This window comes from Wolffia australiana, chromosome 4 (genome assembly GCF_029677425.1).
Source record: "Wolffia australiana isolate 7733 chromosome 4, ASM2967742v1".
Taxonomy (NCBI): Eukaryota; Viridiplantae; Streptophyta; class Magnoliopsida; order Alismatales; family Araceae; genus Wolffia; species Wolffia australiana.
The window spans coordinates 12,019,892-12,045,113 of record NC_135838.1 but is presented as its reverse complement, the minus strand read 5'-3'; the positions used below and the strand labels follow the sequence as shown (position 1 = coordinate 12,045,113).

General features: G+C 43.1%; 1 protein-coding gene across 1 annotated transcript in view; it reads left to right on the top strand.

The window, feature by feature from the left end:
- The first annotated feature begins 797 nt into the window (after window positions 1-797).
- The window catches only part of LOC144702507 (Cleavage and polyadenylation specificity factor (CPSF) A subunit protein), a 31,234-nt gene continuing 6,809 nt past the window's right edge, over window positions 798-25,222 (top strand). Inside the window, exons 1-15 of the mRNA XM_078574560.1 lie at window positions 798-941; window positions 985-1,131; window positions 6,302-6,508; window positions 6,734-6,868; window positions 6,938-7,011; window positions 7,098-7,184; window positions 8,876-8,963; window positions 9,168-9,331; window positions 9,454-11,281; window positions 14,613-14,923; window positions 19,882-19,926; window positions 20,010-20,160; window positions 20,255-20,410; window positions 20,571-20,712; window positions 23,724-23,800. Of these exons, the coding sequence (XP_078430686.1) occupies window positions 798-941; window positions 985-1,131; window positions 6,302-6,508; window positions 6,734-6,868; window positions 6,938-7,011; window positions 7,098-7,184; window positions 8,876-8,963; window positions 9,168-9,331; window positions 9,454-11,281; window positions 14,613-14,923; window positions 19,882-19,926; window positions 20,010-20,160; window positions 20,255-20,410; window positions 20,571-20,712; window positions 23,724-23,800 (3,756 nt within the window). The remainder of the gene's footprint in view (window positions 942-984; window positions 1,132-6,301; window positions 6,509-6,733; window positions 6,869-6,937; window positions 7,012-7,097; window positions 7,185-8,875; window positions 8,964-9,167; window positions 9,332-9,453; window positions 11,282-14,612; window positions 14,924-19,881; window positions 19,927-20,009; window positions 20,161-20,254; window positions 20,411-20,570; window positions 20,713-23,723; window positions 23,801-25,222) is intronic.

The window sequence follows — 25,222 nt, the reverse complement described above, 5'->3', positions numbered from 1 at the left end:
CTCTGAGCGGCGCGGCTTGCAAGCGGCTCGGGCGGCAGCAGCGGTGCGCGGTTTCGCAACGGCGGCGGCAGCGAGGGCACCTGCGAGCGGCGCAGTAGCGGCGACTCTGAGCAGCGCGTTTGGTAGGCCGCTCGGGCGGCAGTGACGGCGCGCGGCTCGACGGCGGTGGCAGCGGCAAGGGCGACAGCGACGGCTCTGAGTAGCGCGGCTAGTAAGCGGCTCGGACGGTAGCAAAGGTGGCAATCACCTCTTCCTCCTCTTTCCTCTTCTCTTTCCTTTCTCCTTCCTTCTCTTCTCCTTCCCTTTTGTTCTTCTCTTGTCGAGGAAGGGAGACCAGAGACATGTTCGACAAAATGCTTCAACAAAAATTTCTGGTCTGAGGACATAGGGCGCCCATCTCCTCCCTTATATAAGGGGGGGGGGGGGAATGGGCCCCTAAGTGGGCCTTAAAAGGGTCCATTTGGGGAGCCCTTATAAATGGGCTCCCCCTTACAACAAAGAAAAACAAAGACATTAAAAAGGGGAAAATGAGGGGGAAATAGGAGAGAAAAAGAAGAAGCAAGGGGGGAAGGGTTAGAGAAGGGCCCATCCCCCTCGACGGCGAAACAACGGTCGGACGAACGTCGCGAACACGACAAAACACGATGGAAATGAGACAGATGAGAATGGAAAAAGAGACAAAACACGAGAGAGAGAGAGAGAAGGAGACGAGAAAATGGAAAGGATAGCTGGAGTGGCTTCACCCCGTCTTTGACATTGAGGGTGCGTGGTGCAGGTGACGTCGATGACGATCTTCAATGGCGTGCGCCATCAGACTGACTCCTGCAAGTATGAGATTTTTGATCGACAAGGGCTTGATCTCAACGATCAGAAGTGAAAGTTTCGACCTTCAGCTTTTGACGTCCTCTTTGATTGGCAAATCCGATCGCATGGACCAAGAGGTCGAATCACACACAATTTGTGACATCTGGTTTGTCCACGTAGTTACTCTCCACCTACCGTGAAACAAGTGAGATGAACTGCCTATGCAACCTTGCCGAGGAGTGGTTGATTGACCGGGTTGCTCTCGCCGTGATCCACCATTGTTCCTTTGACTGGATTGGTGACTTCATCAATGATTCCTGTCGACAGGTGACTATTATCTGCTGCCAACCATCCATGACGTAGTTTCACTTGGTCCTGCCCTGCTAGAGTGACTCTTTTCTTTAGGCAGCCAAGATCATGCGACGTACGTCACCCACGATAAGACCCAACACCACCGTTGTCGTCACTACAGTCCTTGACCATGATGCCTTCCCCCCTAGTCGCATTCAGAGCCCTTCCTTTGGTCACTGTCACTTGCACTAAATCACTCCATCTCTCTTCATGCGTTCGTGATAATTGATGTCGAGAGTCCTTGTGTTTGACAATTTCATCGCGAAACCGCTTGCACCTACATCAGACCTTGGCGCATCGGAGTGCTAGGATATGGATCTCTTCATCCCTCCATGGTAGTCGACTCCCGCCAGCAGCTTCCCATTGCGCCAAAAAATCTCTTCGTCCCTCCGAGACAGTCGACTCCCCAAAACAGCTTCCCACTGCGCCAAAGGTCCTACTTTCTTCCTCTCATCCCCGTCTTTTTACAGTATTATTACCTTTGTTAGTGCCGGTCTATGACTACTTCTATGCCTCGAGTGATATATACGTCTGTAGGATTAGCCACCATTCACATGTTAGGAAATCTTATTGTCACTATCAGATCAGTATCATTTATGGTGATGGAAGTGGACAGTCAGGGATGGTGAACGTCCCCCTGTTTGTCCGCCTTCAAACTGATGACACGGATCTTTCGGAGCTGTCCGAGCCAAACCTCCCTCGTGTCATTATCTGCGCCCTTACTTGGACCAGATGGTCAGCCCATGTACTTCTCGTTGAATTTTTTGAGTTTGAGTTCATTACATCTTGCTTTTCTCACCCATTCCCCGTGGTGTGACATGAGCCGCCCGATTCTGGTGCGTTGTGTTACATCACAGGTCAGCCTGAATCGAAAGCCCCCCTCCCTTTCTCTATGGCGAAACTGTCTTCATGGTGAGAACATCTTCAATATTTTCAAGGAGAATTGATGAAGAAGAGGTGGAGATCCAAGGTCAACATGATCACATGGATATTTCTAGATGTTGGACGCGCGAACGGCTTCAGAACAATCTCAGAGTGGGAAAATAAGGGTGGAATAAGTTCCGTATAAGGTACATATGATGTATTGATTTTATAGATTGATTATGAATTGATTACACACTTTTGCGTCATGGAAATCATGTTTTCCATGGTTGAACCAAAGCATAGAACCCAACAACTACATCTTAGCATCTTTATTGAGCATCTTTATGAGGGTGGAAGACCCATCTTGGCCACTCAATCATTTTCATAAAGTTCTTTATGCGTCCAAACTAAGATTGTTTAGATTTCCACGATTAGAAACTCGTAGGTCCCAATCAAAGTATGTTTGTTGGTCAACAATACACCTTTGGCGCCTCAAGTCTAAGGACCATTTGCACAACAATGACATGAATCAACCTGATTGAGACTTTGGCATAGTACCATTCATGGATTCATACAAATTAATTTCAGTGAATTATTTTTCTAAATAACAATCACTTTATATCCTTAGTATCTCCACACTAATCGCTATGGGACCAGAGATTAGATAGTACTATTCTATTTAGATACTTTGATGTCACTCTCAATTATCCTTCAAAATAGCAATATTTAGAATTCATGATTAAAGACTAGTGATATACATATTATAATTTCATTATAATTCATTAAACCATATCATGTATTCATGAATTTTATTCTAAGCATCACACATGCACTAAAATAAATACAATTTACTAATGAAAATGGAACTATATATGTTATATGTGATTGGCTTGTCAGTGATATATATTTCCATCAAGAGATAGGGCAAAGAGCAAAGGAGCGCTAAGCCTTTCACATGATGTTGTTGACTAATTATTATGTCTCAATGGATATAGTGAGAGGGAAAGACCAAAGAACACTTGTACCTTAGTTTGTTCTCTCCTAGTCTTTTCATGGATATCCCACCATGGATACTCCTAGCGCCATTTCCAAGCATACTTTTCATATCGTTTAGATGATTTAACAAGGGCCGCTGCCAATGAATTTGTAGTGTCATTTAGTGGCACCCATGTGCCTTTAATAATGTCGTAATCCAAGATGTATGCTATGTCAACGTATACATTTCATCTGTTTGCATATCCATATGCTCAATCTATTAAATTACTTATCCCTGCCTAAGATTTATTTCATTTTTTTGCATGTTTATGCTCAATCTATCAAATTATTTATCCCTAATCAAAGGATTCTTCATCTGGTTACACATGCTAGTGAGCAATCTATTGAACTATGTATCCCTGTCAAAGGGTTCTTTCACCTCGTATATAATGGTACTCAGTCCATTGAAATATTTATCCCTACAAAGGAGTTATTTCAACTATTTATCTACAAATGTGCTAAGTATATCAAATTATTTATCCATATCAATGAGTTATTTAATCTCTTTACATATGACGGTGATCAATCTGTTGAACTATTTATCCCTATCAAAGTGGTGGCATGGACGCCAATGCTTCGACACCAGACGCACCACCGCCATCAACCAAAGTCAACATCTCCACCAAGGACACAACGACGCAGTCAACCAAAGTCAACACCTCCGCCACAAACACGCCGCAACCGTCGTCATGCACATCTCCATCCGCGCACGTCCCTACGCGCGTCATGACACGTCACCAGAGGAAGATCAACAACTGTCCTTTGGCGTGACACGAAGCACATCCTTCATCTTTAATTTTCTCGTCTTTTATTTATCGTCATTTTCTCTTTCCTCCAAGGCCTATATATAGGCCATTGTTTTCAAGAAACAGTTAGGCAGTCATAATTTCAAGAATTGAGTTTTCTTTAACTCTTCTTGGAGGACTGCCCAGCCTCCCCTATCCCTCCTAACCCTAGTCATCGTCGCCGCCGCCGTAACCGCCGCCGCAACCGCCGTCGTCGCTGTCGCCGTCGCATCGCCGGTCTGCCTCTTCTCCTCCTTCCTCTTCTATTCTCTCTCTCTCCCTCCCTCTCTCTTTCTCTCTCGCGCTTATCCAAAGCATCCATCCAAGGGCAACCCCATGCCTCCCCAACAGGGCAGCCCAAGGTCGCCCTAGGCCGCCCCAGCCAGGGCCGCCCAAGGCCAGCCCTAGGCCGCTACAACAGGGCAGCCTAAGGCCGCCCAAGCTGCCCAGCCAGGGCCGCCCAAGGCCTGCCCCAGGCCGCCACAATAGGGCAGCCCAAGGCCAGCCCCAGGCCGCCACAACAGGGCAGCCCAAGGCCACCCAGGCCGCCCAAGGCCAGCCCCAGGCCGCCACAACAGGGCAGCCCAAGGCCGCCCAGGCCGCCCCTACCAGGGCCGCCCAAGGCCAGCCCCAGGCCGCCACAATAGCGCAGCCTAAGGCCGCCAAGGCCACCCCAGCCAGGGCTGCCCCAGGGCGCCCAGGCTGCCCCTGCCAGGTCCGCCCACGAGCAGCCCTAGGCCGCCCCTGCCAGGCCACCCAAGGCCACGCCCAGGCCGCCCTAGCCAGGGCTGCCCAAGACCGCCCAGGCCGCCCCCGTCAGGGCTGCCTAAGGCCGCCTAGGCTGCCCCTGCCAAGGCCATACTCACTTCTCCGGCTGTACCTGTCCGCCCGCCTCGCCCTCTGTCAGAACTTCACCACGACATCAACTCACTACCACGGCCGTTCAACGCCCGGAACGCCCAGTCCCCTTCGTCCAGTGGGCCGCTCAACGCCTAGATTCGCCCAGTCTCGTCACGATCGGAATTTCCCGCATCCTCTTCACGCACTACGGTGCCGAGGTACGCCTGAACTCTTTGGTGTCGAAAGTGTTCTCCGTCGAGTGCTTTCTCGAGAAGTTTCCACCACCGTCAGAATTAGATTTGGTTTGGATTTTCCACTTCTTCTCTCTCTTTCTCGAGTGTTTCTTTGTTACGCGAATTTGGATATTGATTTCAGTGCTTAGGCATCGTCGCGGTGGGGGAAGACAATACTCCCGCCCTCGATAAGGGTCGGAGCTGCACCACCAGATTTTCATCGGTTTTGAAGTCCGAATCCGACCGTGTGATTTCTGTGGCTGTTTTATCCCTCCAGTATCCGATCCATCCCTAGTTGTCCATCTACCCATAGTCTGTCTTGTCAACCCAGTCGTCCATTCCTTCGTCGTCCATTCCTTAGTCGTCCATTCCGTAGCCGTCCTATGTCACAAAGGTTTTTTTAATTTGTTTATAGATGCATATGCTCAATTCATTAAATGCATGCATATATCAAAGAGTGGGAAAGAGAACTTAAGACGCACTACTCACCCTTTAGTGTTTACTCATGCGTCATCCCCTAAAGAAGCTTGGCAGTCTTAAGTTCACCATCTACAAGGAGGGTTAGTCTGTCACTTGAGCAAACGGCTGTGGCAAATAAATGAGGCTTGACAGCCTCCCTTTTCCTTCTAATTTTCTTGCCGCGCCACTCCTAAAGTTTTGCAGTCGCTTTGCTCTTAAGGTTGGTTCCGCTTGTAAACTCGTGCCTTTGGTTATCCAAAGTAACGTAAGAATTGCAAGAGAACAATCCCAAACTCATATTTATAGTGCAGGGACGCGAACATGATGGTTTTTTCATCCTTGGGTGAAAAATTATCCCGTCTGTGAGGTTGGACGAATAACGGGACGAAAATTTGTCTCGAGATGAACAGACGGGAGGGTTTTCGTCCGTCCAAAGGACTCAGACAAAAAACCGTCCCGTCCACGCCCCTGCAATGATTCTGGGCGTCAGAAGGGACAATCTTTGTCCCATCCCGTTCCGTCCATCATCCATGTCCCGGACGATCCGAAACTATACTAGTGCAGGGACGCGGACGGGATGATTTTTTCGTTCCAGGACGAAAAATTGTCCCGCCCACGAGGTTGGACGAGAATCGGGACGGCAATTTGTCCCGAGACGAACAGACGGGACGGTTTTCGTCCACTCAGATAAAAAAATTGTCCCGTCCGTAGGTCTCGGAGGAAAAAACCATCCTGCCTGCATCCCTGTACTGATTCTGAACGTAGGACAGGACAATCTTCGTCCCGTCCCGTCCCGTCCCGTCCCGTCCCGTCCCAGACCATCCGGAACTATACTGAGTCATATTCAAAGCCCTTTGAAAACAACCTTGGGCCGAGATAATGGGCCAGAAAATTTCAAAGGGTTGAAAACTTTTCTATATTAGGCCGTAGTCGTTTGCTTTCCTCCATTTCCTACTTCCTCTCTGGGAAGATTCTGGAGGGAGAAGTGGCGACGTTCTGCTGATGATGGCGGACGAGGAGGCGTCTGGGCCGGAGAGGCATTACCTCGCCAAGTATGTGATGAAAGGAGGGATGATTCTTCAGGCCGTTCGTGGGCGTTTTCGATCTCAATCTTCCTACGATATCGTCTTCGGCAAGGTCAGCCCAGCTCTCTTCTTGATTCTTTCATTTTTGCCCCATTTTTACGGAGTTTTTATCCTCTGGAAATGATGTTGATGATAATCTCGCGCGCCGTTGACTCTTTGGGTCGTCGATCATGGGGAATTGTTGGAGCCGTGCAGATTATTATTAAGAGTAGATAGCTTGGTGCATTTTTGTTGCGTCGGTTTATGCTGATGTTTGTTCTTCGTTCTTATTTTACAGGAAACGTGGATTGAATTGGTTGTCCTTTGCGAGGATGGCAATATGCTGACATTTTGCGAGCAGAATGTCTTTGGAATCATTAGAGATCTTGTCGTGTTACCTGCAAGTGACAGATTACCTTTCTCAGTTAGCCAGGTTTATCTCTCCTTCCTCTCTCTGTCTCGCTTTCTCTTTCTCAAATTATCATTAAATCTTGTGCCGCAGGGGAGAGACTTGCTGGTTGTGTCGTCGGACTCTCCTTACATCTCTATTCTATCGTTCTGTCCAGAAATGCGCAGGTTGGTTAGTTCAAACTTTCATAGCTTTTGAGTTCATCTCTTAAAGAATTTTCTTTTTATTCAAAATTTTCTCCTCCTCACGCAAGGTTTGTCCCACTAAAACGTTTGGCATTGACGGGACATGATAATTCTTCAACCACCTGCTTGGGAGCAATGCTTGCTGTTGATTCTTGGTAAGTTAGATGTTTAAATATTGGTTTTTTTTTTTAAATGGTATAAGTAAGAGGGAAGCTCGCGATTGGGAAGAGACCGAATAAGTCGTATTAGTGAGTGGAGTATGAAAGGGGTAAACAATTGGCTCAAGTTTCTATTCCTTCTATTCATATTATATACATGATGTATTACAACTGTCGTTAATACCTGCTAGGATAATCCATAAACGATGTGCAGCACGTGTTCCTCACGTGCTGTGTTGTAATGCCATAACAATTCGTTTTCGTCTTATAAGTAGTCAGTCGAGCTTAAATACTGATCCCGTTTTTACTTCTTCCGAGTATTCAATGGGAATGTCGTAATGCCCAGTAATTTATAATATTGGAAACTTAGTTTTGGGGAAATATTTTGGGGTAGTGTAGACAGTCTGATGTGAGCGACAACTGTAGCTAGTTATTGAAGATTGTATTCTCACATATTTATCATCTCCTGCTAATAATAGAAATAATATTTGTTTGATGACAAGGTGAGAACGACCTTTCAGTGTTTTAGTAGGGTGTTTTAGGAAACTTTGTTATCTCTCATCTGCCTAGTTATGGGGATGTAAAGCTGTAAGGGGATGCAAAGTGTTCGAGCCCAAAATTGTTGGCAGATGTAAAACGTGTATTTAATCTGGAGAAATAGTTGAATATGCCAAGGGAAAAGCCTCCTATACATCTGTTTCTCCTTTTTCTTGCCAATTTGGGGTTAATTAAAATTTTTTAAGTCAATCTCACGTTGACTGATCTTTTGGGTTACCTTGCTAGGTTACTTCTTCGGGACCAAATAGCTGTTTAACAAATGTGCGAATCCATTTCAGAAAATATATGGTATCCTTTGGGTGTAAAGAAACTAGGCGCTGTTGTGATTAGAGTGATGGGTTGAGCAACAGTCGTTGGGTACTGTTAATTTTCGTAGAACTCCAAAGGGTATCTCGCTTTTCTGTGGTGTCTTCTCTATCTCTCGCACTTTCTCTCTTTCCCTGTCCATGTATCAGTATCTTATCTCTTGTCAATCAAGGAAGAGTTGTTGTTATAGGTTTGCGACCTCTCCATTCTTTATTGGTGTACATTTTATGCAAAAAAATAAAATTATTCTTGCCAGAAATCAAATAGAACCAATATTGACTAGTCGAGGACGGAAAGAGAAAGACTTTCAAACCAAATAGGTCTGATTACAGGGAAAAGTTGATTCTAGTGATAAGGCTTGCAGGGGAATGTTAATAGGCGTGTAGTGTCCCGGAAGTAGTAGAAGGAGATGCTCAGTCTTGTGAAGAAGATTCACGTTCATGTTGCAAAGTCAATTTCGTTTGCAGTTGAATTGTTCCAAACGGTAAATAGTTCAATTTTTCCATATTGCTTGGCCCTGAAATTCGAATCAGGTTGAAAAGATTTCTCTCCTCCTCTTGTTGGCCTTTTTTCTTCATATTTTAGCAAGGACCAATACCCAATCACAGTCCTCCTTCGTTGGTTGAGTTTCCCTGTTGCTGCTCTGCTTGCAATGCCCTGTACATGAAGAAAACACTTCAGGTGGAACGGATCCAGCTGGTATTTAGGCTGCATTTAAGACTGGAAAGAGAAAGTAAAAGCGCACATAAGTTCACAATTTTCAAGACCTAAAATGAAATCTCGAAGAGGAAAATTCTCTATCTAACCCCCATTCTTGTTTGCAGTGGGTATTTTGTTGCTGCCAGTGCATATGAGGATCGATTTGCTGTACTGTGTGTTTCTCCATCGCCAGAGAAAGAAATCATCGATCAGGTATGCTTATCACCAGATTTTCTTTCGAGTTATACTTTAGGCTCATGTATAAAGTCGGATCAGTCACATCCATCTGACATCTTTACAGTTAGAATTTTAAAGGTTTGCTACTTAATTACATTTCACAGGGATTATCTTGGTAATTTCTTCACGATCATTGGTTATATTTTTTCACTTACAATATTTCGCTTGTCACAAATCCAGATCATTCATTACCCGACAGAAGGTCATCAAGGAAACCATATTGGGAAGGACCCTCCTGAATTTATTACCCGCGGCATAATTTGGAGCATGTCATTTGTTTCCAAAGACAAAGAATTACCTGCTCCATATGAGCATGATTGTCTCCTGGCATTGATCATCCATCGGTATTTTTGCACTTTATGACGTTCTTATTCACCTCAAATTCGTCATCTGATTGAGTTAGGCAGTAAAAGTTCTTTAATTTTTTCGGTCTACTGATGCGAATACATTGGATTTGTCGTGACAGGAAGGGAGCAGTTCTTAATGACTTATTTCTATTTGGGTGCAACATCCAGACAAATACTATCAGTGTCATCTCCAAGTTTTCTGAAGCGCAGACTGTAGCTTTAGACATCGCCGAAGTCCCTCATGTTTATGGTTTTGCACTTCTTTTTGGGATGGGATGTATTTATTTGATGGACTTTAGGGATCCCACACATCCCTGCTGGATCCAAATGATTACCTTGAAAGAATCAGCGGAAGATCATAATTTTGATGTTGATGACGAAGGCATGTTTGAAGCAGCTGCATGTGCATTGCTGGAGCTTCGGGATGCAAGTGCTGGAAAGTATAGAGTGGACGACCCTATGAAGACTGACAGTGAAAATGGTGGATCACAACCATCCCGCAGATTCACTCCTACATGGAGTTGGAAACCAGATTCCATTCCTCCAAAGTTGGCCCTCTTTGATGATGTGGGAGACCTCTTTGTGTTGGATGTCTTTCCTGAATTTGAGGTCGCTAAAATGAGTTTGTCTGATAGCATTGCCAGGGTATCCTCCTGCAAGGTCCTTTTGTGGGCTAAACATGAAACAGTTATTGCAATTGTTGAAATGGGAGATGGAATGCTCCTCAAATTGGAGAACGGACGAGCTGGGTGCATCGGCTACATTCAAAATCTTTCTCCAATTTTAGATTTATCTATTTCTGACTTCCATAATGAGAAACAAGATCAGGCACTTGCATGTTGTGGTATGAAGCCTGAAGGAACAGTGAGGACAATCAGAAGTGGTATTTGTTTGGAGAGACTTCTGAAAACTGCACCAACGTATGAAGGAATAACTGGTATCTGGGCTCTTCAACATACTGAAATGGACCCTTATCATTCCTTCCTTGTGATATCATTTGTTGAAGAAACCAGGATACTCACTGTTGGGTTGAATTTTGTGGATGTCACTGAATCTGTTGGTCTCCGTGCCGATGTATGCACTTTAGCATGCGGGCTAGTGCGAGATGGAGTATTTGCGCAGGTTCATAAAACAGGGGTGCGAGTATCATCCCCTACAGAGAGTAAGAAGGTGCCAATATCTGCTTCTTGGTGTCCCCAGCATTTGACAATTAACTTGGGTGCTATTGGTCATAACTTAATCGTAGTGGCCACTTCGAACCCTTGCTTCATCTTTCTCCTCGGCTTTGTTTCCCAGTCTCCCGATGAATTTGCAATATCTGAAATTAGAAGCATCAGGCTACAAAGTGAAATATCTTGTATTTCTGTACCCAAGAAAAAGTTTGATCATGGATTGTCTGAGCTGAAAACCCCCTTGCCTCCTGGATTTGAATTTGACAGGACGTTTCTTGTTGGGACCCATAAACCATCTCTGGAGATCATATCTGTTCGACCTGATGGAGATTGTAGGATACTAGCCATTGGAAGTATAACGATAAGCAGTAACTTTGGATGCCCTGCAGGAGGATGCGTGCCTGAGAGCATCAGAACTGTGGTGGTTGATCGGTTCTACGTGCTTGTGGGTCTAAGAAATGGAGTTCTCCTTCGTTATGAGTGGCCTAATGTTCTACCCATGAACACTGAGGGTATCTCTGCCTCTTTTCCTGTGGATCTGCTGTTGGTTTCTTTCAGACAAATGGGTATAACTCCGATTGTCTTAGTTCCAGTTCGTGATTCACTCGAATCAGACATTATTGCCCTCGGTGACAGACCTTGGTTGTTGCATGCTGCTAGGCATAGCATAGCATATGTATCTATTCCATTCCAGTCTGCTACTCATGTGTCTTCTGTGAGTAGCCCTGCCAGTCCACAAGGAATCTTGTTTGCTTCTGAGAACTCCCTACATTTGGTAAGACTTATTTTTAGTAATTCTGCCATCTATTTTCTCAACGCTATCCTATTGTGGTTCTGACACTGCACAACCTTGTAGTGGACTTTATCCTACAACACTCTATCAATTGAGTAGGGAAATTTTTAGTCTGTGGCATTTTTTGTACCAGTGCTGATCACAAAAACGTAGCCCCCACATATCATTCTCACTAAATTTTGGATCATTTAAAAAATAAGCGTTCCCTAAATTTTGGATCACTAAATTTAAAAAAATGGTTAACATTTTGCTCCTACGTTTTTGATGGTCAGCATTTATGAATTATTAGATCTATCACCTTTGATGAATTTCTTCTTCTCATTGTGGCGCTAAGGATGAGGAACTCAATCGAGTCTGTTAGATGTTGTAAAGACAACGTATAAGTGATGATCACCTCTTTTTCCTACCCAAAATTTGGAAATTCCAACGGGGAAAGTGATGAACTTTTCAAACGCTAAATTGGATCAGCCCTGATATATTTTTCTTGCATCTGGACTCTAGAGTTTTTTGACATCTTTGAATTATATTTATTAGAAATTAATGTGTTCAATATTTACTGATCCCTCAGTGCAATCCATTCGTTATATGTTCTTGGAGATAATGTGTCATGACACATAGAAAGTGGTTCGCCCATTGGTTAAATTTGATGTATTTATTTAGTGGATCAAAAAGAATTTTATATGTAGTTACAAATTCACCAGTTATTGTTTGAAGAATTCTTTGACTGTTCACTACAGGTTTCTTTCACCCAAAGAAACTTGACAAACTTCTAGATCAGTCAAAGAAATTTGCACAGACTGCATCATGACCCTGCGCGATTAATGACGGTCTGTAATGTGAGAATTGAGTTTAAATCGACGATGGAGGTACTCTATGTCAGATCCTGATACGTACTTATATTAAAAATCACCTGAAGCTTCATTAAAAAAAATAAAACACCCGACGCTTGAACGTCCAAACCTTGAAAGAGTAGGAAGACTAAGAAAATGAGTATCGGAGAACAAGAAGGGAGTAGAAGTGGGGTATTGTCTTCCTCATTCTTGGGTGGCCCTACACAAGTGTCCTTCATCGCCGAACCCTCTAGCTCTTTTATTTTTTTTGCACCTTTGACATGTCTACCAAGGTCTCGTGACAGAGACCTACTGTGTATCTGACCATTGGTTTGGTGATGTGTGATAAGAACCATAACAGTTCTTATCTAGGAAGATAGGGGTCGAAGAGTGATTATGAACTCTCAAGTTCCTATCAGGGTAGAGTACGGGAAAGGAGGGAGAATATAATGGAATGATTGTCGGCCCCGGACAGGAGATGCTATGGTGGAGATTGGTGAGATGAAGGCCAGAGGGAGTGGTCGTTGCCTAGAGGGGGGGTTCCGACGGGGTTAATGTCATTTGCAAGATTACCAAACCATAATTTCCTTCCTACCCTCCAACGAGGAGGGCTACAGCATTTAGAGGGGTTTGTAAGAAGATGAAATGACACAAAATAACCTTAGGGTTGGGGTTTGTGATACAATCTCCCCCGGGGAACATATCAATAATGAAGAGGGAGGAGGAGACCCTGGAGGGATGGACAATGCCAAGGTGGACGAGGGTGGTGGTGTTGGCATCGCCGGAGAGGAACAGACCTGATGGAGTGGACGTCTCGATTGAGATAGTGGCTACCAAAGGGAAATACTTGATTCTTTTTTTTTTTTGAATAACAAAAAAGACAGTCACCCGAAAAGGGTCGGTAACCACCCTCGAATTACATGCCTTAGCCGTAAGGCTCTATTACAAAAGGGTTTATCCTCTTCCCTCTCTTTTCCTGACTCAGGGGAATCAAGCTGCCAGAAGTCCTTCCACCTCGTGGGCTAGCCCATCCGTAGAGGCCATCCCCCGTGAAAGATCACGTCATTTCTGTGGCACCATATTCCCCAGAGCACTGCCAATGCTTTGCCCCCCCTTCTCTTTGTCTAGAGCCGAGTCTCTGTATTGAGTCCCAGAAGGCTTCCTCTAATGTTGGGTTCACCGCCGTCTGAGTTCGAGTAGCCCAAATTGTGTGAGCAAGAGGGCACTCGAAGAATAGTTGATTACAATCCTCTTCTCCTCCTGTGCACGATAAGCATTCCGTCGGTGCATCAGGATACATCTTCTTTCGGAAAACTCAGTCGTCACTCTGTTTTGAGGGAAATACTTGATTCTAACTTCATGTCCTGCCCTGCAATGAGGAGTGCTACATATTTAAAGCGAAATGCAAGATGAGAATGCCCGTTAGTGGGTTTATGATAAGTTCTTTTCAAGAACTTATAAAAGACGAAGGATCAACCGCTCTAGCCATGCCACGTCAGCATGGACACACTAACAGGGTCAACAACCCTATAAATAAAGACTGGAGCAACCACAAGAAGGCATACCTCTTCAAGAAGTGTCAAGGCTGGTCAGCGTGCGGGAAGGGCTGGAGAGTGGGAAATGCCTGCATCCATAAGGGGATTGTGAGATCCTGGTTCAACTGTATCTTTCCTTCTTAATTGTTCTAGATATTGTTCTCATCGGTGGAGTTCCCTCTCGATCCTCCTGACTTTGATCCGTCATTGCTATTCTGAATATCGCCTGAATCAGAGAATATCAGTATCCTACTTTGATTTGGTTCGAGAGTCCTATCAGTTTAATAGTGGGAATAGATCATTACAGTTTGTCTGGTTAGTTTGCAAAGGTGAGGCATCTCCTTTGTGGGGATCCACCTTTTCTTGAGGAGTTGGATCTGGTGTGCATTGGAAGCTCTGCAAGATACAACGAGGAGTTTTAGTTTTCTTTGAGGCCGATCAGAATTTCCTTCTCCATGCAGATACTTCATTAGTTGGGTTATCATTCCAGTTTATGAGGGTCGATCACCAATGTCAGGTGACCTTCTTTATTTTCTTTAAAAAAGATAAAAAATTTTAGTCTAGGAGATCAAGTCATATTTTTTCTCAACAGATTATGATTTAGGTTTTATTTCCTCGTTATGACTGCAGTTTCAAAATCTGAATTAGAATCTAAGTTCTTGAATGGAGACAATTTCTCATGAAAAAAATTCTGACTATTGAACATTTTATCTTTATGTTTGTTTTAAATATTGGTAAACTATTTCTTCAAAAAAAAAAAATATATTGGTAAACTATTTTCTTGTGAATATTTATAAGTCTCCATCTCTTGGTCAAGTTTTAACTCCTTGGCTGCCTGTGCTGTGCAATAACCCTTTTCTTATCTGTTCTGGACAATGATTGCTCACTGAGGCATATTTTATAAATGAATATTTTGAGCGGCACCTCTGATTAATTTTCTGTGTAAAGGTAGAAGTTAACAACAGTAAGCGGTTCAATATTGAAAAGTTTTCCCTTGATGGTACATGCTGTAAAATTCTATACGATGAGGAGAGCAAGACATCGTTTGTTCTGAGACGGGGTCAATTTGATGATTCATGCGTATCGGACATCTGTCAATTGGACCTGTGTAGCGGATCTATTCTGGCAAGATTCAACTGTGAAAGCAAGGAAATTGCTAAGTGCATGAAAATAGTCAAGGTGGGGAGCGAAAAGGTCTTGGTCGTCGGAACTATTAGATCGGGAGAAAGAATTATCTTGCCAACTGGTGAACCTGACATGTTTGTCTCTCTCATTCTTTCTTCAAAATTTCACTCTGGCTTCTGTTAGAAATCAACATGTCATTTTGTTATCATTTGCTTATTCCTATTCTGTTATCATTTTTTCTCTTACTCTGTATTTACTTCTTTTTTGGATGGAAAACTGTGATTTTAATTTTGGTTACCTTGTTGGACCTATGCCATTCCAAAATGATTATAAAGTGAATCACCCAGAGGATCGACTAATTACTTTGTGTTAGGAATCAAAGTCACTTTTTCGTCATCTTTGAGATTGCCCTTTTACTTTTGTAACTTATATTTAGATGCTTAACATCTTTTGGCCGTTGTAAGGAATGTGGGTCTGGACCTATCTTTATAACGGGAGTTCTGCTCAGCTGTATCTCATACTTGGGGATGATTTGGCCTTTCTGAAACATGTTTTTTCTTTTATCCTTCTCTTTTACTTGGGCTGTCTCTCTCCTTTCAAAGAAGTGGAGACCTCTCAGATCGAGATACTCTCCAGCCACTGAATGAGTGATGGTGTTTCTCTTGACTTCCATAATGGACCTGACCGATGATGGTCAGAGCTGGCATTTAACTGGGATCTTGGTTGTGAAAAAGCTGTTTCTTTGGGCAAGATCCTAGTGCTTAGAGTGAAGCTGGAGGACAGGGAAGGCCGGGTAGAATCTGCCATTATTCAACTTCAAACTCTGGGAGTTGGCTTTGTCATGAACACCATATATTTATCTTATATGAACCTCACAGAATATTAGGGTTATGGGTTAATGAGATAGCAAAAGTTTTAGTGCCACGGGACTGGAGGAAGAGACATGACTAGCATGGTAGGACAGTGTGAACCTCCTGCTTTTCTTTCATTGTGTGTCTACCTCAAGTAAGTGTTAGGCCGAGACTCGGTTTATATTTTTTCTTTCTTCGTTGACATATGTACCATTTGTTTCCTGTATTTGTTTCCTTCTAAGATCGGATAATACTAATATGGATTTCATTCATTTAGATCTGATAATCCTTTTGAGATCTGATAATACAGGAAATCCTTCCATTTTGGTGTCCACTTCCATTTTGAAGCATATTCTATCAGATCAATTACTGATAGTGGTGCTTCAGACCCTTTGACTCCCCACCATTCAAAGTTTCATACTTATAACCGTTATAAAGGAGTCTTTACCGCATGGGTTAAATCCTACCAGTTACTGCCATTGGTTGTGTTCGAGGTGGAAGACTGAGAACTATGAGACATGTATCAGATGTTCCTGGTCTCTGTTGCACCTTTTATCTCCACAGAAGTTCATTAAAGATTTGAGAATTATCTCTACAAAAGGTGTGACTCCTGATGGGCGTTTTGTTTATGTCTAGTCAAAGAACCAGAGGCATTCACCTTTATAATGGGCTTGTAAATGTGGAGAATAAAGCTGGTGCTGACATTGTGTCTGGGTGCACTGCACAAGGAGAGAATTCGAGTGGACGGCAGGAGAAGATTCAGCCTATTATGAACATTTGAAAAACACATCTTTCAAACCCTTTCAGAGACTTGGATTTATCTTATCTCGTTTGCCATGTATGCCAGTATGCTAAGCATAAAAGAAACTCAGACTCAGCGAGAAACAAACAAAATAACTTGCTGCATGCATGAGGCCATTGTGATGTGTGGGGCCCTTCATGTCCCACCTTTTGGCCGGTGACTGTGAATTATAATATTTATCAATGATTGTACATACTTGATGGGGGTAAATCCTCTGATTCTATGACAATTTTGTGTATTACTGGTGTACGCAAATGAATGCAACTGATGACGTGACAGGGAACCAGCTCCTGAGTATCAGACTGTCTGAATCATTCGAGATTAAGTCGCTTGGCAGACTTCTGGTATTTTCTAGACTTTGAAGTGGACAATTGGAAGGAGGACTTATTTATTTCCCAGCAGAAATACATCCTTGATCTCCTTGAAGAGACCAAGATGTATAACTGCAAGCCGTTTACAGTACCCATTGATTCAAATCTAGATGACCGATGTTCCCGATGAGATCGAATTCCAACAGGCTGGATGTCTTTGGCAAGTGTCAGCCGCCTATGATGTTTTATCATGTATTGGTATTTATATGTGTTTGTATTGTCTGAAGGCTTATGTCCTCATCGGATATAAGTGAAGCGGATCCAGGCTATCGGGTCCACGATAGCCTGGATGACTGAAACGCCCAGGCTACTTATAAAAAACCCTAGGGCGCCGTCTGAGTGAGTGTTCTGCATTTTCTACTCTTAACGTGAGTTCCTTCTCTTGTTCTTCCATTCTCTACCCTAAATCCTGATTATGGTTAGGGCTTAACAGCAAGGCTACATTATTTTGTATGGTGGACATTGTCATGCAAGGTTCACTTACCATCAGGTTTCTTCCTGCCCTCCAATGAGGAGGGCTACATCATTTGAAGGATGTCATAAGAAAATGAAATGACAAAATAGCCTTATGGGTTTTGGGTTTGTATCACCCATTGACCCAAATGTCAAGCGGGGACTATGATAGGGTCCTCTGGAGAATGTTTTACTATTGAGTGAATCTGTGCCAAGGGTTCCTGGAATTTCCAGAAATAGAAGTAATTTCTCCAAAGACAAGCAACCTATAAATTTCCAGAAGTAGAGTGAATCGCTTGAAGGGTGCATATGAACAAAAATTGACTGCAACGATCAACCTATAAACTCCTTTCAGCTTTGGACTAGCAACTCCAAAGATGTGATCAAACACTGAAACTACTGAAAGATCTCTTGGCCCTCTCTCAGACCCGGGTGAAGGAAAAAGAAGATAAAGACACTGGGACATGGGTCTTTCAACATGCATGTGGGTCCACATTTTCCCCAGGCTGCAGCCAATGAGGTCTCTGACGACACATTCCCATCCGAAGTGATGCACCTTTTTTGGGATCAAGTTCATCGTGAAGTGAGACTACTTGTGAGTGTCAGGTTGAGGACCAAATACTAGGATTTTATCTATTTCTGCTCGAATCTATTTGCATCTTGATCCAACCCTCGGGAAGGGGTTGGGACTGATTTGCCTTGTATCAAAGAAAAAGAGAAATGCAACTAGCATAGAAAACTTCTATGATTATCCTAACCTGGCGGGTGAGAGTGCATTAATATGTGATTGATACGAACCTGGCTGGTTCGTACGGGAAGAAGGCGGGTGGAGGGAGAGTGAAGTCGCCGGGGTGGACGTCGGCGTGCCGGGATGGACTACGGCAGGGCGGGGTCGGCGGAGTGGACGTCGCCGGAGAGCTCGACGGAGTGGCCGTCGTCGAGGGGAGAGAGAGAGAGAAGAAGAGACTACCAAAGGAAACGACTCAATAATTCATGTCCTGCCCTCCAACAAGGATGGCTACATACTTAAAGGAACGTAAATGGAAATGACTAAAGACGACTATGCCCCTAGTGGGCTTACTGGATTGTATCAGTGATCAAGTTCATCGTGAAGTGAGACTACTTGTGAGTGCCAGGTTTAGGACCAAATACTGGGATTTTATCTATTTCTGCTCGAATCTATTTGCATCTTGATCCAACACTCAGGAAGTGATATGACTCCCTTGTGGAACTTCAACAATAATAAACTTCCTAAACTTTTTAAGAAGAACACATAGTTCTTAATAGAAGGGAGAGTTCGAAAGGCTATAGAGATAGAGAGGAAGGGGGTGTGTTTGACGGAGTTAGCACGTCGATAGATAAGAGGGAGGTGATAATGAGAGAGGTGACGGGGTAGTGCACGGCACGGGCTCCCGATTGTTTTCTCATTGCAGGGGTGGCCTTCTGCAAGAGAGAGAGAGATGAGCCAGAGTGTAGACCTAGGATGGTTCGTAGGAGCTTACGAGGATCAATGTACTCTGTCGTCCTCGGATGAGCTCCCTTAAGGCTGCGGTATTGGGCTCTGCTGGGCCGGATCACCATCTTGATGTCTGGGCCGAGGGCGACGTTCATAGTCCGGGGAGTGGGTCGTATCAGGAAGGGGTTGGGACTGACTTGTCTTGTATCAGTGAATATGAGAGATGGAACTAGAATGGACTGGGGAAAACTTCTATGATTATCCCAACCTGGCGGGAGAGAGTGCCTTAATATGTGATATGGCCGTTGTTCAACATAGTTCACGTTTGAACTCATTCAAAATTGGTGACCCTCTGGATGTGCTTAACAGATAGGACCAATAAGTATACAAGAGGCCCAAAGGGCCCCCACACCCTCTGGTCTCAGCCCTTTAAACCATGAGTTAAGACTCTGGATGGCTAGGTCAACACCATCCAGTGATGTCTCCTTTCCATTCAATATAACCTCCGTCCAATGCAGCAGTAATGCCTGGTGCACCATGAATGGTCAACCATGGCCCTCTCTCCCCCTTAGTGCACCTCTGCCTCTAGAATTTCAGAAGACTTCCTCTGAGGAAAAATACTGATCTGTACTCATTATCCAAATCAGTCACAAATGCCCAAATGTCTGGATGAAATCCATCTTGTGAGTGTAAGGTAGATGAAGAGAAAGATAGAAGATGGACTGCCCTTGATGGTATAGTCCCCTCAGGCCATGGATGGTCCCTCTGCTGGTCCGGTCTTCGGCGCTCTGCCAATCCTTCCTGATTCTGGCGGACTTCCAAGAAATGCGTGATACCTCTCCTGCGCGGGTTGCCTTCTCTTTTAAACTGATTCATTCGTGCAAGCAATTGCATGTATGTTCTTGTTGGCTTTGCTCTTTATGGAAGTCTGACGATACATTCTTGTAAAGAACGTATCACATCCACCCCTGTTTGTGACTGGTGAGCCTACACTGCTGGGGTAAACAGGCCTATTATGCAAACAAGCCCATATTGAGCTTGTTATAATGCTTCTAATGATATCATTAAACAAATCTATTTCCATAATTGGTAGTACTGCAGTTTCTTTGTCACTTTCAAGTGAAGTGTAAAGCTGTGCTGACTCTTTTATCATCGACAGTTCAAGTGGCCGCTTAATCATCATCAGGCTCAGAATGGCAGGAAGGTTATATAACATTATTCTTTACTTAAAAATGCTACTTTAGGCTAGATCCTGTACTGGGCGAGTCTTTGACACTTTTCTTCCAGGATGTTAGACACTGTGGGTTATGAAGATTTTCAACAGCTTAGTCAGGAGACAGAACGGTTGCAAGTACTAGCAAACATGTCTATGCCGGGAGCTGTCCTTTCAGTCTGCTCCTATTTAGACCGCTTTGTCTTGGCATCTGCTGGGAGTTTTGTAGGATTTCTTTCCTGTATCATTCTCCTTGTATCAGCAATATTAAATAAAATTTTTTTCTATTATCATAACTAAAGTCTTTTATGATTATCAGCTGTGTGTTTGTGGCTTTGTCAATGATAATCCACATCGGTTAAGAAGACTCGCCACCACAAAATCACGGTTTACAATAACCTCTCTGACATCCCATTTGAACATGATAGCTGTTGGGGATTGTCGTGATGGTATTCTCTTTTATACGTACCATGAGGTATGCTCCTAATGACATTTAAAGATGCACATTTGTGTTCTTCCTTGAACTCCAAAATGAAAATCCTATAAACGTTACTTCTGTTTTTTATGCAAGCACATCAGTTCAGTCTCCATTACCGGACCAAACCTTTGACACTTGTTTTTTGTTGATTTTTTAGGAACAGAAAAAACTTGAGCTGTTGTATAGTGATCCATTCCAGAGATTAATTGGCGATTGTTCTCTAATTAACTGTACCACAGCTCTGGTGTCAGATCGGCTTGGGATGATTAGCTTGCTGTCATCTCCAACTCATTTTGAAGGTGTGATAGCAACCATATGTGTAAATTGGGGTTTAATGTAGTTTTAAAGTTTCAAGCTTGAATTTCATTGTATGGGACACAATTTTGCTGTTTATCGTTCTATCTGTTGGGTATATGCTTTTCGTTGGCCGATTCTTTTAGATTGGAACAATAATATCTCATAAAAAAATCTCGTTGTGGTTATTTGTGTGACATTATCAATACTCTTTGTACCATGATATGGTTTACTTCTTTGAAGCCTGCTCAGTGCCATAAGAAAGGACTACTCATTTGAATCCATTAAAAATACTGGGGGTGACATTACGTAAACTTGTAGCTTATTGGTATTAAATTATACATGAACAGCTGAATTCAGACTAGGACTACCAGATAAAGGGTATTATGTAACTGGCTATTATCAATATTTCCATCTTGCTGATTGATATGATCCCCATCCTACTTAGGGTTAGTATTGTTTTAATAGACTACTTGGGACATTTTGGTTATTTGGCATTTATGTATCTTTTTTAAATAGGACATCCCTCTCTCTAGGAAGGGAGCCAAGAAGAATGAAGTTGGAGTTCCTTGTCTCTCCTCCAATTGATGTCTAAGTCCTGTCACTCCCTCAACAACCCCCCTCCCTCATGATTGTCTTCAGCCAGCTCATTCCTTCTCCTTCCCTGACTCCTACATCTGACCCCTCCTGGCATTTCCGTTTGACTCTTCGCATCAATCCCCCTTGCAAAGAGCCTTGTCATGTTGTATTCTTTTCCCAGTTCGCAAAGAAGCTTGATGTTTTGAAACTCAGATAGGTCTTTATTAACTAGACCTGTACATCTCAATTTCGCTTGTTCTAAAGAGTGAGGATGATGCAATGTATCTCTTTCTCTTCTCTATATTCTGATGCCTATCCATCTCTCTGGTTTAGTGGGATCATGTTGAATTTGGTCATGAGCAATGCTAATGTGACCGTTTTTATTTCACTATACTTCAGTTTCCTGTCACTGCTATCTTTCTGTCTTCCATAGAGCGGCGTGTGGTCACTTGAAATTTTGTTCGTTTCTTTCTCCATGGGATTTAGCCACTTCCGTGGATAGAAAAGAAACAAGTTGTTTATCTACAGTCAATTCTTGAGTCATGAAATCTACAGCTGTGGAGACATTCCTCAAGATATGTGGATTGTCCTGAGTAAGTTGTGACCCAAGAGAAAGGGTGAAGTGAAGAATAGGAGTTTTGCCCAAATTTGTGTTCCAGGGAAGTGGCAGATGCATAAAATTCTCTCCCCCTGTTGTCTTTCTGGTGTAGGGTCATAAGAGTCATAAAAAACTGGAAAATTTGGATGGGACACCTCATTTGGATTTTTGCGGGGACTAGTACAAGAAATTGAAGTTAGGGAAACTCTGCATGGGTTAATTATCTGTTACTTACCTTCATTTTATCTGTATGTTAATTTGTCCTCCCTTCCTCATTCCATTCAAGATCGATCTGATTTATTCCTGCGATAAAATAGCTCATGTAAACCAACCTATGAAATTATGGTTGCTCATTGCTCATAGTTTGTCTTTGACCTTTTGGTATTATTTTACTACTTGTGTAAACCAATGAGTTGCATCAATATTTGCAATCAGGGAAGCCTGTAGTTTCGTGAGGATGACAGCTGTCTCATCATTTTTCATAGTTTGTAGAAATGGTCTGCTGTTTTTCCTTTTCAAAGAAGAAATGGTCTACTCTTGGCGCACTCAAATGTTAACTCTATTCTGTCCACTCATCTTAAGGTCTACTTGTTGATCCGGATGATAATATAAATACTATAATGCCCTAATGGAAGTAATGCGTTATGAGAACCCCATGAGATTGATGGGAAAATCATTTTTTGAAGAGAGATGAACTGTCATGATGCCACCACATGTTGTCGAAAGATGGGGACGTGAGAGATGAGGTCAACAAAGTTCTCTCAACATAAGTTCAGTTTAGATTCATGAAGAAGCTCAGGGTCACCACCTTCCTTAGCAAGTCCAACCATCCACCCTGAGACATTGTTAATGTAAAAACAATAATTCTCAGAAAATATAACATCATGACACAAGTCCTTAACCAACTGATAGATGGATATTATGCTGAATGTAAGACTGGGGATATGAAGAAGGGTGTGATGTAATTGGGAATGATGACCGTGATAGGTTCCCTAAATCCACAGAATACTTTTAGGAAGAATTTCTTCCTTGATTCCGATTTAGGTCACCACCTGGAACGAAATCCTCTGGCTTCACTGATCACCATGAGATCTTCCTTCTAGAGTCTCCACTCGCAGAGATCCCTTGTGTCTCCTCTCAAAAGCCAGGAAAATTCCCCTCTTTCATCTTTTGCCCTTTATTTATACTTCCCCTCGACACGACAAGTTAGTTACAATTTCTTTAATTGTCACGTGCTTCTGCATGTGACGCTCCCCTTCCTTTATTTCCCTTATGTAATTTCCTTCTTTCATATTGCCTCATTGACACCACAACAGATTGTTGGATGCCTACCAATACCCACAACTGTGAGAAAATCTTCAGAGGCAGCGGATACCTTATGGTTACTAGAGAGAGGCTCACAGGTGAAGAGGTGGGAATGTGTCATTTGATGAATAAAGGAGGGAGAGGAGGAGGCAGAGCAATGGCCACCCTGAGCTCAAAACAAAGCCTAGCGTTCTGAAGCAGGCAGAGTCAAAAGAGATGCTTCAAAGTTGTGGAAAATTTCTGGAGGTAGAAGTGATGACGCCGAGATAGGCTGCTTCCAGAAGTCATCGTCGGAGGGCATTGCTGGGTCACAATCTCAGAATTTTATATGTAGGTTCATATTTTTGCTAAAAAATGAGACCGATATTGATACTGTCTTCCTGAAATATTGGATGAAGATAAACAAGAAGCTAAGCATGTAAAGTTCAAGTGAGGTTTCAGTTTCCTATTGGTACTTGTGAATTTCCCTTTCTTGATGTACTCCCATCATATGAAGTATGGTGTTTCATATCTGGAAGCCTTTATGTTTTTCAGATAATTCAAGCCCAGAACGTAATCTGAGAACAAGATCCTCGTACCATCTGGGTGAGATAGTAATGAGCAGTCGACAGGTAGATCATGAGTTCACTTGCCTTTCTTTATGAATAAACTTCGTTTGGTTTTTATGTTGAGAGTCAGACCATGAATTTTTCATGATGAAATGCATGTGCTAGCGGACCTATTTTTACTTTTCAGATTGTTTTTTTTTGAAAAATTTTACGTCCCAGATAATGGGTAGGAATGTCATTTTGGATTAGTAGCTAGGGGAATATCTTCAAAACATTTTGATGGTTTCCCTTTTTCTTCCACCGACTAAATATCTTCCTTTTTGTTAGCAGATAAACATTTTCTTATTTCCATGCCCTGCATTTCATTTATTTGCATATAAACCGTAGTGAGGGACATCTGGTTTATTAAAAACGTCTGATTTATTATAAACCATATGGTTTATTAAAAACATCCTTCATGTTCCTGACCTGAAAGCGCAGTTGATATCTCCTCTAAAACTGGTTAGCGATATTGACTGTGTTTTAAAAACTGGGTGTTTTTTATTTGAAAAGGCAAGGAACTTGAAGATCTAAAAATTCTAAGGAGAGGAACAAACTTATGTACGTGGACGATGCCCAAATTGCTGGTTTGATGGTGGAGAGTGCCATCCACAATGTCTGGAACAATTTAAATTGTGACATTTTCGTCTTGGTCATCCGTCGGTTGAAGTGTTGGAAAAGATGTTTTATGAGCATGTTAAATTATTGTAACACTCATTTTTTATGTGATACTTGCAAGTTCGCTAAGCACAAAAGAGCCTTGGTTCATGGAAGAAGTGAGCGTAGGTCTCTGATACATTGCCACTCAACGTATCGCTTTCCTCTTCCTCAAACTTTGTGAACTGAAATCTATTACCACCAAAAGAGAGTTCAACAGCAGGTAGTCCAGAGAAGGAGTGGGGGGTAACAACGGAGAACAGAGATGAGGTGAGAGGAGGAGATAGATGACAGTGGAGCGTTGCGAGGTGGCCACTGCTCACCAGTGATTGAGACCTGCCAGCAGAGGAGGGTGAGGACGACCAGACGAAAGAAGGAGATTGGGAGCAAAGGGAAAAGGGAGAAGGATTTATTGACCAAAGCACTTGTCTGCCCTAACCCTCTGGCTGTCGGACCCTTCAAACTCCTTCGCTAGTGGGCTGGGCTTCCCTTGTGTTCTTGGGCCTTTGTCTGCATTCATACACGCGCCGTGGGATCATATCAGTCTCTTACATTTACATTAATCCATGTGATGTGTGGGGCCTATCTATAACAATTATTATAACAGGTTTTTTATTTCCACCCTACAAAAAAGGTTCTTTATTTCTGCCGATGTCATTTTTCATGGAGTGAAATTCTTCTCCATCCAGAAAAGTTCTATCAACATATTCCCTTTGTTGGAGTGCACTTATCCAAGTACGTGCAATCCTCCCAATTCAGTCTAGGAAACTGGTGGACAAACAGTAACAT